This window comes from Nanorana parkeri, unplaced genomic scaffold (assembly GCF_000935625.1).
Source record: "Nanorana parkeri isolate BGI_ZX_2015 unplaced genomic scaffold, ASM93562v1 scaffold363, whole genome shotgun sequence".
NCBI lineage: Eukaryota > Metazoa > Chordata > Amphibia > Anura > Dicroglossidae > Nanorana > Nanorana parkeri.
Window position 1 is genome coordinate 716,148 of NW_017306631.1, and position 14,161 is coordinate 730,308.

General features: G+C 39.9%; 1 protein-coding gene across 1 annotated transcript in view; it reads left to right on the plus strand.

Annotated features, from left to right (window-relative positions):
- Positions 1-322: 322 nt before the first annotated feature.
- The window catches only part of CUNH14orf169 (chromosome unknown C14orf169 homolog), a 35,937-nt gene continuing 22,098 nt past the window's right edge, over positions 323-14,161 (plus strand). The window contains exons 1-5 of the mRNA XM_018558847.1: positions 323-385; positions 4,092-4,295; positions 9,225-9,370; positions 12,343-12,442; positions 13,668-13,781. Of these exons, the coding sequence (XP_018414349.1) occupies positions 323-385; positions 4,092-4,295; positions 9,225-9,370; positions 12,343-12,442; positions 13,668-13,781 (627 nt within the window). The remainder of the gene's footprint in view (positions 386-4,091; positions 4,296-9,224; positions 9,371-12,342; positions 12,443-13,667; positions 13,782-14,161) is intronic.

Consider the following 14,161-nt stretch of genomic DNA (forward strand, 5'->3'; position numbering starts at 1 on the left):
CTACCCCACTGTATCTGATATATTTTACCCAACACATCTCATCTAACTCCTCCGCTCTCGCAGTCCATCCACTATACCCAGCACATCTCACACAGCACCCACATACACCTGCCACAGTACCCCAATACCATTTATGTGCTGCTCCTCCCCACTACACTATGTTTCGCTTTCCTATTTTAGTTTCTATCCCTTACAGCTCTAGCCTCTCGAATTGATCCTACCCACAGTTCAGTGGGCGGTCCCATTGCACGGCTGCTGCCTGGTCTCATGAGTGTGACGTCAGCAAGGTCCTTCTGCTGGTTGGCAGCTACATGTTATCACCATGGCTGCTCCACGTGTGTCTGCGTTTTCTGCCTTTCAGCAATTCCAAGACACTAAAACCCAGGTTAGTAGTTGCTTATAAGGAGAGCCAGATGTGAACAGGAATAAACGGATATTACAAATCATTTTTGGGGACTGTGGGGATGATTAGATAAGAGGTGCAGACTAGTAGTCTATTGGGATTAATACGATTTATGTTTAGTGTAATCAGAGGATTGTTTTTGGCTTTTCTTGTAAGCGCATGTGTAGATGGCAAACAGCAGATTACTTTTAGGTGTGTTCAATTTGTTCTTGATACGGTTTGGGATGATTCTGAGATCCTTAAAGCTGGCATAAAAACTTTCATTGAAATATATTCCTCGATATTCACAAACAATATAAATCCACTTTGTGGGTATGAAATGCCCTTGCAACCCCAGATATTACTTTGTCAAAGTAGTGGTGATATTAGTACTGTGCTGCACATGCATAGCCTTGGCAGAGAGCAGAGCTAAGCCCATCAACTACAGGCTACCTGCAGAAAAATTACAGGAGGGGTGGGTGAAGATGAGACCAGAGACCAGTCACTGTGCGCAAGGAGAGAGCGCAACAGTGGTTGGTCTGTATTACTGTAATCTTCCGCATGGAGTAATGTTTCACACTGGATTACTACAGAGAAATACACAAAACACACCAAGATTCAAGTAAGAATACACATTCTTGTATTTAAGCAATATTTGCTTATCCCAGAGTTCAACTTCGACCGTGGATTCTGGAGTATGTTGAGCTGCTTTTGCATTCTCATTGACCCACTATGGGTAGTAAAGCAGTCTTGAAAACCGCAAAGCTGTGTGCACGGGCCCTAATTCCATATTTAATCTGCACAACACATAAAAAAATGTGAATTGAGTCTTGGTGTGTTTTGTGCATTTCTGTGTAGTAATCCATTGTGAAACTTTGCTCTGTGTGGAAGATTACAGTAATACAGTGCAACCACTTGTGCAATATTGGATATATTGTGAATTGTTTTATTTAGCTAGGCATTATCACTGCATATGTGTTGAGTTGTAGATGAAAAATAAAAATAATAATATATGTATTACACACATGGCCGTATATCCTCCTTAAAGGGCAAAGCGTTTGGTGTGCTAAAATGTGACTATTAGTCTTCATTCTCGCTAATGTAGCAAGGGGAGGCATAGGTGTTCTGTGCAGCCGTAGTCTGTCATTGAGTTTAACAAGTGGCTTTTCCCACTTCTAGTGTTTACATCCATCCCTCTACACAGACAGACTGTGTTCAGAGCTGTGCATCTGTCCCTGTATGGATGTAAACATTGGGATGTGCATAAAAATCCGTGCAACCCCACGCCATCATTACTCTGTGTGCCCAGGTGAATAAGGAAAGCAATAAAGGAGAGTAAAACATACTCTTCCCCAATGCTTGGAGCTGGTTCAGGCTCTAAGACCGGGAGCTGACCAATTAAGTAACCGCTGATCAATCAGCTCTTGGTCCCTGCTCCCATACATACATGCAATCAGTCATTACCCCCTGCAGGGTTTCACCCTTCCATTCTCTGCTCCTTCAGCTCTGGCTGGGACTACAAACGGGGCAGGTGCGGATTGCTCTTGCTCTCAACCATGCAAAGAATGGCAGAGCCATCTGTCATTTAGGTGACTGTCAATATTGTCAGGGTCCTTCTCGTCTGCGGCGCAGCTCTGGCCTGGCAGCCGATAGCAGTCATTAGCCCCCTATTGGCTGATTTAGGTTCACAGGGTATGGCAATACATTTTTTTTTTTTTTTTAAGATACAAAGTCGTCCAGAGCATTGGTGCATGAAAATAATCACACCAAAAAAAATAGATGGAATTATCATGCATGTCCCAATTATTTCCTGGATAGAGCAGGGAAGGGCTGAAATCTCTGTTTATTTTTGTTGTCCTTTTGGGGAGATTTCCCTTCACTAGGCTTCACGTGCCTTTTAAAAAGTCTAACCTGGGGCAAGTATGCAGATTGAAAGTTTTACCTGGACTTGTTGCATGCTTGTTGCTCCTCAGCAACTCTCAAATGCTAAACCAAGCATAGGAATGGCACTTCTAAATTTTACAGCATCAAATACAAGTCAACGGCTGCATCTCCCTTATTTTTACCCCATCATGCTCCTTTTAAGGAGACCGGGTCACCAGAAAGAATACTATTTTTTTTAAATTAAAATAATTACTTTTGCCCCACTGGGCCATTATTTTACTTACAAATTGCAGAGTTTTGGGATGGCAAAACAATATGGTCCCAGCACATCTAAAGAAATTGTTCTGAAGCTGTTTGGAAGCTGCTGCACTGCACATAACCCCAGCAATGTTGTGTTTTTTTTTTTACATAAGCTTAGAGTATGATAAGGAGCCACTCTCCTACACGCATCCATACACTAAATCTGTGTGCAGGAAAGCAGCTCCCGAATACAGCCACAGTGTATGTAAAGCGACATCACTGAGGCTGTTTTCAGAAGAGTTCTACCTCAGCATATATAAACAAAAAACACTAAGTCAGTGCTCGTTAAGTCCATGTTCACATCTAGGCAAACATGCACAAAAATGCACGCCTTGATGCGCGTTCGTGGAATGCATTAAAGAATGAGCAATGTACTTGCAGTGTCATTACTTGTTAATGGCACACCAAACGTGGCCAAGAAAATGTGATTCCCCCTTGCATGTTGGCGCGTGTTAAAACGCACATAAACGTGGAAAAAACACAGAAAGCATGCTGTAGATTTTGCAACATGAGCTACTTTTCGTGCGTTTGATGTCAATGGGTATGCATGTCAAACGTGGGGAAAAATGCATGCGTTCCCAATACACCTAGGTGCCTTATACACAGCCTCTGTGGTGTTTGCTTACATATGCATAGGCTGTGGTCAATGGCTGGAGGAATCAAGCAGCTGAAGAGTGAACAGCCCGACACATGCAGAAGTGTCTGATACCAGTGTTAAAAATCAAACCAATCACTTTTAAACAACACATTTATTTGAAACAAGGGCTTATCCACAGGGAATTAAACTTCAATCTTCAGTGGAGTTGCTGCTCTGTTTGCAAAATGGTAAAAGTGAGTTGCTAGTGCTTAATGGTTGATCAGATGATCTGAGCTTTTTGCGTATGGATGGCTTCAACTGCGTGGCTCATTTCATGCTTTTAAGTTTAAAGTAGGGATGCACAGATACTTTTTGAGTACCAGTGCAGATACTTGGCATTTTCATGAGAACTACCAGGGTTGCAGCGGTTGCAGCTGGGACCTGGCTCTGGCACTCCCCTACTGTCCTGAAATCATTAGTCTGTATTGTTTTAGAAAAACTGTCACATGACAATAAACAAAAATGTATCAGTACTCGTACTTGTAAGTACTCGGCAAGTACCAGTACTCGTACTCGCCAAACTGGTATCTGTGCATCCCTTTATTTATATTTATAAAAACAAAATCGTACATTAAAACAGAGATGTACAAATCCCAGGAGCTCCATGTGCTCCTTACAAATGACAGCTGACTCCTTACTTTTGAATTTTTCTCTAGTGTAGTCTTGGAGCTCAAAAGTATCGGTACATGTACTCGTACTTGTACCGAGTACTGTACTTGGTATCTGTGCAACCCTAGTTTAAAGCATTCTAATATGGTAGAAAAAGCATACTGCTTGAAGAATAATAATCTGATTTTCTAAGTGATAAATTACCTTTTATTCTTTTTGCTTTTTTTTTATGTTGTGGATATAGAACCGATATAGACCTTTTTTTCTGTTGTCTTTTAGACTGGCTTAAAAAAGAAGCGTCATATTATCTCCAAGACAGAATACAGACTGTCAAAGAAAAAAAGAAAGCCTGTCAAGCCTGATCCTAAAGCATGTTTGAAATACACAAATGGAGTAGATGACGACAGGAGTGTGCATGCACCTAGTAACACAAACAGCTCGAACAAGAAAGACAAAAAGTTGTGTACCGAGGCAACAAATAAGGTACTGGGAACTTTGGAACTGACATGTATGTTTCATTACAGCTTAAAATGGATTTCCACCTTTTATGAAGAAATTGGGAACCATTTGTACTAAACCATCCTACTGAAATGTCACTATTTTATGTTATTTTCTTTGTAACACAGCCTACTGTGCCTACTTTAGTAGGATGATTGTGGACAAATTTCTTGTGTAGTGGGCATTATTTGTGCGTTCTTTTATTACCAAATGGCGTATGCACTAGTAAGTGTTTGAGCAGTGATGTGCCAGAATGCACACTACTTTGCATACATATTTATTAGGGATGCACCGATACCGGTATTTTGGTACCAAGTGCGAGAACGATATATTTTTTCCGGTACTCGACGATACCAAACACCGAGTTCCGGAAGTCCCATTCAGGAAGCCAGGCGGCGTGTAATGACTCGCCACCTGGCTTCCCGATTAACAAGGAAGCTGTCCCAAGCTTCTCGTCACTATGTGACGAGAAAGCATGGAGCCTGCTTGCTGGCCAATCATGGAAGCCGGGCGCCGTGTAATGACGCGGCGCCCTGCTTCCTGATTGGCCGGGAAGCCGGCTCCATGCTCCCTCGTCATGAGATGATGAGAGAGCATAGAGCTGGCTTCCCAGCCAATCAGAAAGTTGGCCTGCTGACTTATTCTTATATTTGGATTTACACGGTGCCAGTGGTTAGCTGGGGACCCACCCTTACAAATGGGTGACATGCAGTGCGCTTTGGTTTGATGTACTACAAGCCTGTGTATATCTGTTGTGAATTGTTTACATTATTTCTTTTTGTGGTTTTGTATTTATAAACCTTGCACTAGCTGAACGCTGGGCAATTTTCTGCTTTGCTAATTATCTACCTTGTAGAAAAGTAAACTGATTTTTGTTTTGGCCAGGACTGAATGTATGGGAAAATCTAAAATATTTGTCACCAGAAGATTAACACTTTCATGACTGAGGCCTTTTTTTCATTTTTTGCACCCATGTTATATTCCACATTTTAGGCCTGAAAATTACTTAAAACCCCCAAACATTATATATTTTCTGAAAGCCTAGACCCTATAGAATAAAATGGTGGCAGTTGCAAATTTGCACGCAATGTTGCACGATATTAGCGCAACTCCTTATCAAACCCCACAATTTAGTAAAAAATTTACTTAACTGCCCCAAAACACAATAAAATACCCATTTAAAAAAAATACAATATAAAGATGAGGTTACACCGAGTAAATAGATACCCAGCATGCCCAGGTTAAAAATTGTGTGCGTCCGTGAAACTGCGACAAAATTCAGTACTCCAAAAAGTCCATAGAGGACGCTTTAAAAGGCCCTACAGGTCATCAGTTTAGAGATATCCAAAAATACTGGCCCTAGAATTATTGCTCTCGCTCCAGTGTGCGCGTTCGTCGTTTTCATCCGTAGCCACACCTGATACGTGTTTACGTGAAGCGTACGGGGGCTTTATTTTTTTTATAATTTTGGGATTTATTTTATTTAATGTTAATTATAAAAACGTATTTATTTTTTTTACTTTGATTGCTATCACATAGGGGGCTTACAATCCCCCGTGTGATAGCAAATGGTGGTGAGAGGTACTCTTTAAGCTGATGCTGGGGGTCCAAAAGACCCCCAGTGTCACCTTTACACTCTAAATAAGCTATTGAAGTGCAGATCGCACTTCAATAGCTTATAGCTGGGCTTCAGGAGCCCAGCATGACAGCTATGGGTCCGGAAGTGATGCAATCTGCATAGCTCCCAATCCCATAGAATGGGGAGGGGATTGACGAACGGAGGTCCATCTCCTCTCCAGCTTCCCCCCGACACCAGGGAAGTGTAGTGTAAAACTGCTAGATGATCGTATATTCATAAAAATCAGAACACTTACATTTAAAAGAGTTTTTCAGCGCTGTAAAACTATAAAATCGGCTTGTATGAGCTCAGCTCTGTCTCCTCCACTCCATACACTAGCGTAAGCGTGTAGCTCTTCCCCCTGCGCGTTTCGTCCAATGGACTTTTTCAAGGAACTCTCTCAACTGTCTAATCTACTTGTCCCACTACATTATACAGCAAGTCCAGTTGTCTTGACTTATTTTTTACAGATATACCTTGACCTGGAGAAATGAGAACCTTCACAGACACGTACTAAATAGTGCATCTCATTGGTCAGCATGGTCACATGACCAAGCTAACCAACGAGTGCTCGCAACTTGCGAGCGAAATTCAAAATGCATAGCGCAGGGCTGCACTGGACAGCAGTACGGGGTACAGATTTCTAGGGAAAGGACTGTTCCTTTCTAAAGTATAGCGGGGTGGGGAGGGAAACAGGGCCACATTTGAGCGGGTAATAAATTTTCCCAAATTAACGTTAATGCACATTGTGCGTGTTAGAGAGCGCTGCTTTCTGGTTACCACAATATGGCACACAGTGGAATGGCGGCAGCACTCAACAGACACACACACACACTGTCCTATGTGTGCGTTTATTTACATGCAAATAGTGGAGGGTGGCAGGGTTGGTTTTAGAAAACTTTTTACATATATTTTATTATTTTTACTTCACTTTTTTTTTTTTAATTTTTTTTTTTTCCACGTCATTTTATTCCTATCACACAGGGGCTTAGAATCCCCTATGTGATAGTTTGGAGGTGACAGGTTCTCCTTATGGAACCTGCCCTCCAACACAGAACAGATCTTCTGTGCACTTTCTGACAGCTGAGACAGGTGGTGTGATTACAGTCAGAGAGTCCTTCAGGTGCTTTTTTTGCAAACTCCAAGCGGGCTTTCATGTGTTTTGCATTGAGGAGAAGCTTCCGTCTAGCCACTCTGCCATACAGTCCAGATCAGTGGAGGGCTGCAGTAAATGGTTGTCCTTCCGGTCTACTTTGAGCAGTATTTTTGCAGATGTGTTTGGACCGCAAGGTCATCTGTAAACACCCATCTGCTCTGAAATTTCTGCTTTGGAGAAAGCCTGATGATGTAGAATGATCATTTTGTGTCTATGCTTTTTTTTGCCATGTTTTCTCTTTCAATTAAACCTAAACCCAAAAACAAAAATGTAATATATTGCAGTTTACCAGTCCTTAGCTGTACTGGCTTCATTTTAGTTTTTTTTTTTTTTGTAGCTCATTCCCTTTTTTCAGCAGGTAATACTGTGACAAACACTTCCTGCCTTTGGGTACCTGCGCTCAACCCTTCAGTGTATTTGTGGAAGGAGCCATGGTTGTCACCCATGTTGGACTTAGAAGTATTGGGAGTGTAAAATGTAGCCAGCTGGTTAAATGTAGTCTCTTCAGCTGGTCATTCAGAACTGATAATGCTATTTGCATATTTGTAAATATTATTGGATGCTCCTTAAACCCTTCATGAGTGAAGCCTTTTTTTCATTTTTTGTTTACATGTTATAATTAAGTTGAAGTTTTTTAAAACCCCCAAACATATTTCCTGAAAGCCAAGACCCTATAGAATAAAATGGTGGCAGTTGTAAATGTTTGTTGCACAATATTAGCGCAACTCCTTAATAAACCCCAATTTGAGTGAAAAATGCCCCAAAACACAATAAATTACAACGGCCGGACAGCAGGTGGTTAAGCTGATACTGGGGGTCCGAAAGACCACTAGTATCACCTTTTTATACTTGAAATAAGCTATTGCATTGCTATTGCAGATCGCACTTCAATAGCTTATTGCTTTGCTCCAGGAGCTCAGCAATGACTGGTATGGGCCCAGAAGTGATGTAATCTGCATCAGTCCCATAGAGAGGGGAGGAGATTGGTGAACAGAGGTCTACCGGTCCGTAAAAGCGATCTGGCGATTGCTGAACCACCAGAATCGCTTCTACTGTAAAGCCGACAGTCGGCTTTACAAATGTAAATAGAATCCCGGTGGCTAGTCTGCTTATACGGGCCCAGTGCCAGTGACGTACGCTGTACGTCACTGGTCATGAAGGGGTTAAAGCCCAACTCATCCCGCTCTCCACCCCCGTGACCTCCAATGGCTGTGTTTTTGCTATTTACATTTTAATACTTTTCTGAAGCCTTCTGGCTGATTGTGTGACACTGCATGGTGCCCTTCACAATTTTTCCCGGCTGGGCATTCTCTACTGATGCAGAGAGCCACAGTGATATGACCTTAATGCTGCTCTCTGCACCGGTTTGGTGTGGATAAAGCTGGGTACACATGGAGCGAATTAGGTTTGTGGCTGATCCTATCTCCTCGACAGAAATCGAACAGAGAATGAACATGTTGGAAAACTGTTACTAAATCACATTATAATGTGCATATACACAAATAAGTAACACCTAAGCCAGTAGTAGCACATTTTCAGTACTTTTTATTTTCCTCATTCACATTTTTTTTCCACCATCAGTAAAAAAAAATATGATTGTTACTTGGGTAGGAATGCATGACTCCACTTTATATCAGAAAAAAAACCTAACTGGATTGACCATAGAAAGGAATACATTGTTATTGATGTGTTTCAGAGGTAAGTGTCATGGAAGCTTCTTTTCAACTAACAAGCTTTAAATAGTTTATCTCTAAACAGGTGACTTTACTCTCTGAAGGTATGTTATTTTGTAAAGTAATCGATAGCAACACATCGGCATTTGGCTACATTAAACAGCCATTGATCTCCTAAGTTGGAACTTTTGTTGTTCATGCTTATTCTAGGTCAGTATTATAACTTTTTGAATAGCGTCACAACCAGGCAAAGAGTGTTTCCATAAGTAGAGTTCAGCAGTGGCAGCTTCCATGTTTCTCTTGCACATGTTTGGTGGTTCTTGCACTGCTTATAAAGTAAGCATATCCATCTGTCTATTTTGAATGACTGCAGGGTATTGGCTATTTTGCCCTAGGAAACTGTTAGAATTCCAAGTTTGTTGTATATATCAGCTGCTTATTAGAGCTTTGTTTGAACATTGGTTTAGGATTTGGAAAGAAACATCAAGCAGCATGTTGGGCCTTCACTAGAGTGTGTACTGAAAAATCTGGGGAAGATCCAAAACAGCAAGGAGCGAGCTAAAACTTTATTCAAGTGGCTGATTTCTCCCATTAAGCCCAATGACTTCTTCAGGTAAATCAACCTTACTGTGACCTCCTTATGTTTCATTTAAAATAACCATTATAAAAGCTTCTGCATGTTGAAAGTTGTTGTGGAATCAGGTTGTGATACAGCTTTATTTCATGGTTATACAATACACTTAAACAAGAACTCCAGGCGAATGTAAATAAATTAATATAGAAATAATTGTGTTTACATACCTATGTTTGTACTCTGTGTAACAGCCAATATCCCATCCTTTTTTCTTTCTTTGATCATACCTTACCCATGCTATGTAAACTTATATTTGCACACGATCCAAATCTTTTTGTCCATTGCAGAGAAAAATATATTTTTTCATAGTTGGCTAATAAGGAATACAATAAGAGAGGGAGAATAATTTGTATTTGTATGACAGCTGTATGTGAGCAATTGTGCTTGATCTATTTTATTTTGATATCAATGCACCTAGAGAAGAAAGGATAAGAAGATAAATGGTAAACGTTTAGTTTTAATTTTTCTTTAAATGAGAGTGGACACCTCAATGCTTGTTATTGGCACCAACTTAAATTTATTGCTTGCCGCCTTTTTTTTCTTTTTCTTTTCTAGTTTTAATGAGTCAGCCTTTGTGCAAATTACATAATATACCTATCATTGCAGATGTAAAAGGCAGTATACAGCAGAACAGAAGCAACCTGTAAAAGAATAAGTTAAATACTTAACTATCCAGCATGCTGTGGGTTCTCCCACCGACCCCTATATCACTAGTGTGTTCTGTAGTAACATAGGGGTTGGCAGAAGAAACTGCAGCAAGTTGATAGCGAGCTGGAAAGTTAAAGCTTACTGGTTTTACCTGTGCGTGCAGGAAGTATAGTATCTTAGGCTGGCCATACACCTATAGATTTTCTATAGATTTAATTTTTTCTATCAGCCTATGATCAGATGGAAAAAGTGCAACAGATTCCTCCATCTACACTAAACTGTGTGGGTGGAGGAATCTCCCAATGGGCCAAGCTTCAGTATCTTGCTAGTCGGCCCCACTGGCTCTCAAAATACCTGAACAATGCCTGCATCAAATTAGATTGTTATGGTATTTTAAGCTATATACAGCCAGCTGGGCCGGCTAGCAAGATACTGAAAATCTATGTGTATAGCCAGCTTAAGAGAAGTCTTTTCTTTTGATTTGCTTAGTGTCAATATTTCTTTCGTTAACCGTACGTTAGGCCAGGGGTGCGGAATTTGTATTGCCCGATGCCCAGGACATGCAGTTCTGGGCACCTGGCAGGTGGTTTCTTTTTTGATTTAGCCCTGGTTTAATTTTTGTGCTATATTTAACACTATAGTGAACATAAGAATTGGAGTATTTAATACTGGCCCAGAATGAATGGACAATTTTGTATAACGCTGAATATAAGGATATGTTTTATTGAGAAACAATATTAAAATGATACAGAATTAAATGATAGGAACTGGTTTATTTATCATTATATTCTGTGTGTATCATTTTAATATTATGTCCAGGGGAGCGCAATTACTATCACCCAACACCATGAAGTTCCGGGCACTTAGAGTGAATAACTATTTGCTTACCAAATGTTACATTGGGGGAAAATAATTAGGACAGTATAAGGCTAGCCATACACACATAGATTTCTTGAGAAAAATTAATAAATTCCTCCATCTTGATGGACCCGTGTCTTTATTCAACCTCAAATACCAAGTAACTATGTAACATCTACTGTAAACTAACCAGCATAACTTAGGGACTCTCTTCTGCCAATTATTGTATTCAGGCATCCGGAGCGCCTGTGGCTGCAAATGATAGGATACGGTCACTGTATGGCTGATAGATTTTCCAGCCGGTTTAGCTGATTTTTAAATCCACTTTTGTCAAGCCAAGCGAGTTGCCACAGCTTAAATTTCAGCAGGAATCGGCTAAAATGGCCAGTTGAAGTCCAAATAGTGAGCTTGTTTATAGTAAATGTTGTGTGCTATGTGTAAGTAGGTGTTTTAGGTACAAATAAACAAGGTACTTAAAAGGTTTAGTCCTTTTTAGAATATTTTAGGAGAGAATATACACAATTAATTTGTAGGATCTGGAATGTGGTAGAATTTGTTTAATTTTATTCTATGGAACGGTGTTCACTTGTATTTATAGTTACCTTTTTGTTTAGCTTTTCAGTCTGATCATTTTGTATAATATTAGTAGAGGTGCACCGAAATGGAAATTTACAAAACGAAACCGAAATAAAAAAAATTGTCAGGCCGAAACCACACATTTTTTTTATTTAAATTTTTTTAATATTTTATTTTTATTCATTTTCTATAAAAAAAAATGTTTTTTAACTTTACTTTTAGGGGCTTCGGAGAAATATTAAGGGTCTAAACAGACCCCTGATAATCTCTTTTTCTACTTTAAAAAGGGAAATGAGGACACAATGTCCTCTATCTCTTTTTCTGTATCCCCTGTTATCAATGAACAGGAATCCACTATGAGTATTCCTGTTCATTCATAACTTGAGAACATTGTGTGTTTACTATAACCACAATCATGAATGAACAGGAGGTGATGTAGATCACTTCCATTCATTCATAATTGAGGATATAGTAAACATACCATGTCCTCAATTATCTACAAACACGCAGCGCTCGGCCGGCTGTCACAGTTTTTCTCCTCCCTGCTGGGACACAGAGCAGTGCCCAGCATGGAGGAAAGAAAGCACGGATGCGCCACTGTATCGGCAGGAAAATGGCACTTTCGCCGGCCGCTATATATATGTGCATCCCTAAATATTAGAAATCACCATGTGACCTGGATAAAGGTTACCAATACCATGTGATCATTACCTAGGTCAAATAAGGGAGTTCAGGAGCTGCGATTAATCATGGCAAGATTTTATTTTTTTTCTCTGAATTAAAGTTGGTAATTCAAAAAGTTTCTCGATGTGATGGATTTTGCTTGCTGACTGAAATCCCTAACTTTTTTTTTTTTTTTTTCCTTGCAGGAACATTTGGGAGAACAAACCTGCTCTAATTAGACGACACAACACCAAATATTATGATGGATTTTTTTCTACTTCAGAATTTGACCGCATTCTCAGAGAAGTGAGTGCACAGCAGATTTTATCACTGTTAATATGTAGGATTTTTCAAATAAATAATGGTCATTTGTTAACCAAATGGGGCATTTAAATGGTGCAGTCACATGATACATATGATTAGTTATTTTGTTAAATGGCCATTTAAGTTTACTGGTTTTGAAACATTATTAGTGTATTATTATAGTGTATTTAAAGCCTGACTCCAGTCATTTTTTTTATATCTTGTGGACTGATTCATAGATTTGCATTGTAAAAAGTACACGGTAAAGCATGAGCTTTGTATTGCTTTGCAAAGCAGAACCTGCATAAATAATGAGCAAATATGGCTGTTGCCTGCTGTCAGCCAGCAGAGGAGGACCTGCTGGAGAACTTTCTCCTTCAGTTCCCTCCTCTGCTGATTGACAGCAGGCAGTGAGCTGGTGCAATAGCCAGCCTGCTATTGGCTACTGCAATTCGAAATATTCAATAGCAGGTTGGCTATTGCTCCCAGCAATAAATTAAAAAGTTAAACTAAAATTAAAAAGACTACAAAATTTTAAAAAGTGAAATAAAAATTAAACATGCAAACAAAAAAAGAGTTAAATAAACTAAAATGAAAAAAAAAATGTTGGTGTTTTATTTTAAAAGGATTGTTATTTTAATATATTGGACCTAGAGTTTTACAATTCACATTATTTTAAATCCATGAAACGAATTAAAATGTCTAATATTATACATATAATTATTTTTAAAAAAAAGGCAATTTCCCTTGTTATGAACGTGCTCAGTTCCACGTTGCGGTTGTGTTGAAAAAAAAATGCATGTGGGCCGCAATTGTACTGTGCTGTGCCCGTCGAGCTTTTTTGAAATACGAGTGACATTTTATTCAAGTTCTAACAAAAAATAAATAAACTATGCGATGCGCCGGGATCAGCACTCTGCCTGGGAACACACACCAGCAGCTGTTGTAGTGAGCTGCTGTTGTAAATGCAGCACAAATGGCGGACCTCGGCACGGACACAACTACTGTCCAAATCACAATTCAGACCTCTGCCTGTGGCCGATTTAAATCTTTTTATTGTCTTCTGTAGGAGTGACTATTTTCTGGCTCCTTCAAAATACCCTCTGACTTTTAGACTTTTTAATAGTTGCTCAATAGGTGTGGAGTATTGCTTTTGCCTTGATATCTAATCTGAAGTTTTTGTTCTAGATTACTACCTCATGTTCCCAACCTTATGTTTCAAATCTAGGATAATGTGCAGTTTGGCGTAAACTTGGATGTCACCAGTTATACTGATGGAGTACGGGAAACCCACAATTCCCCTGGCAGGGCCTTGCCGCTGGTTGCATGGGATTATTTCAAGGTAAACAAAAGCAGGTGGTGAAAAAATAATTTTCTGTGCATGATAAAATCATCGGTTTCAGTGCATACATGCCTTCATTCTTCACCCTCACGGCTCTGTTCAACACCAGAAAGTAAAGAGAAATACTGGTACTTCTGGTGTGGAGAGCATGTGACTCAATGCCCTTCCTCACAAATGGCAGTGCTGACACTTGATTAGTTGCATACATACCCAGCACTGTCATATTAGGAGCAAAAAGTGACTCCTAAGTCCTGTGTAAGTTGCAACACCAGAATTCCTCTCATCACTGTGCTGCCAAACAAGCTGTGAGGGAGTGAAAGTAAGGTCGGTATGTTCAGCTGGGGAGGGTTGCCGTTATTTGATCCCTCCATTAAAAAAGA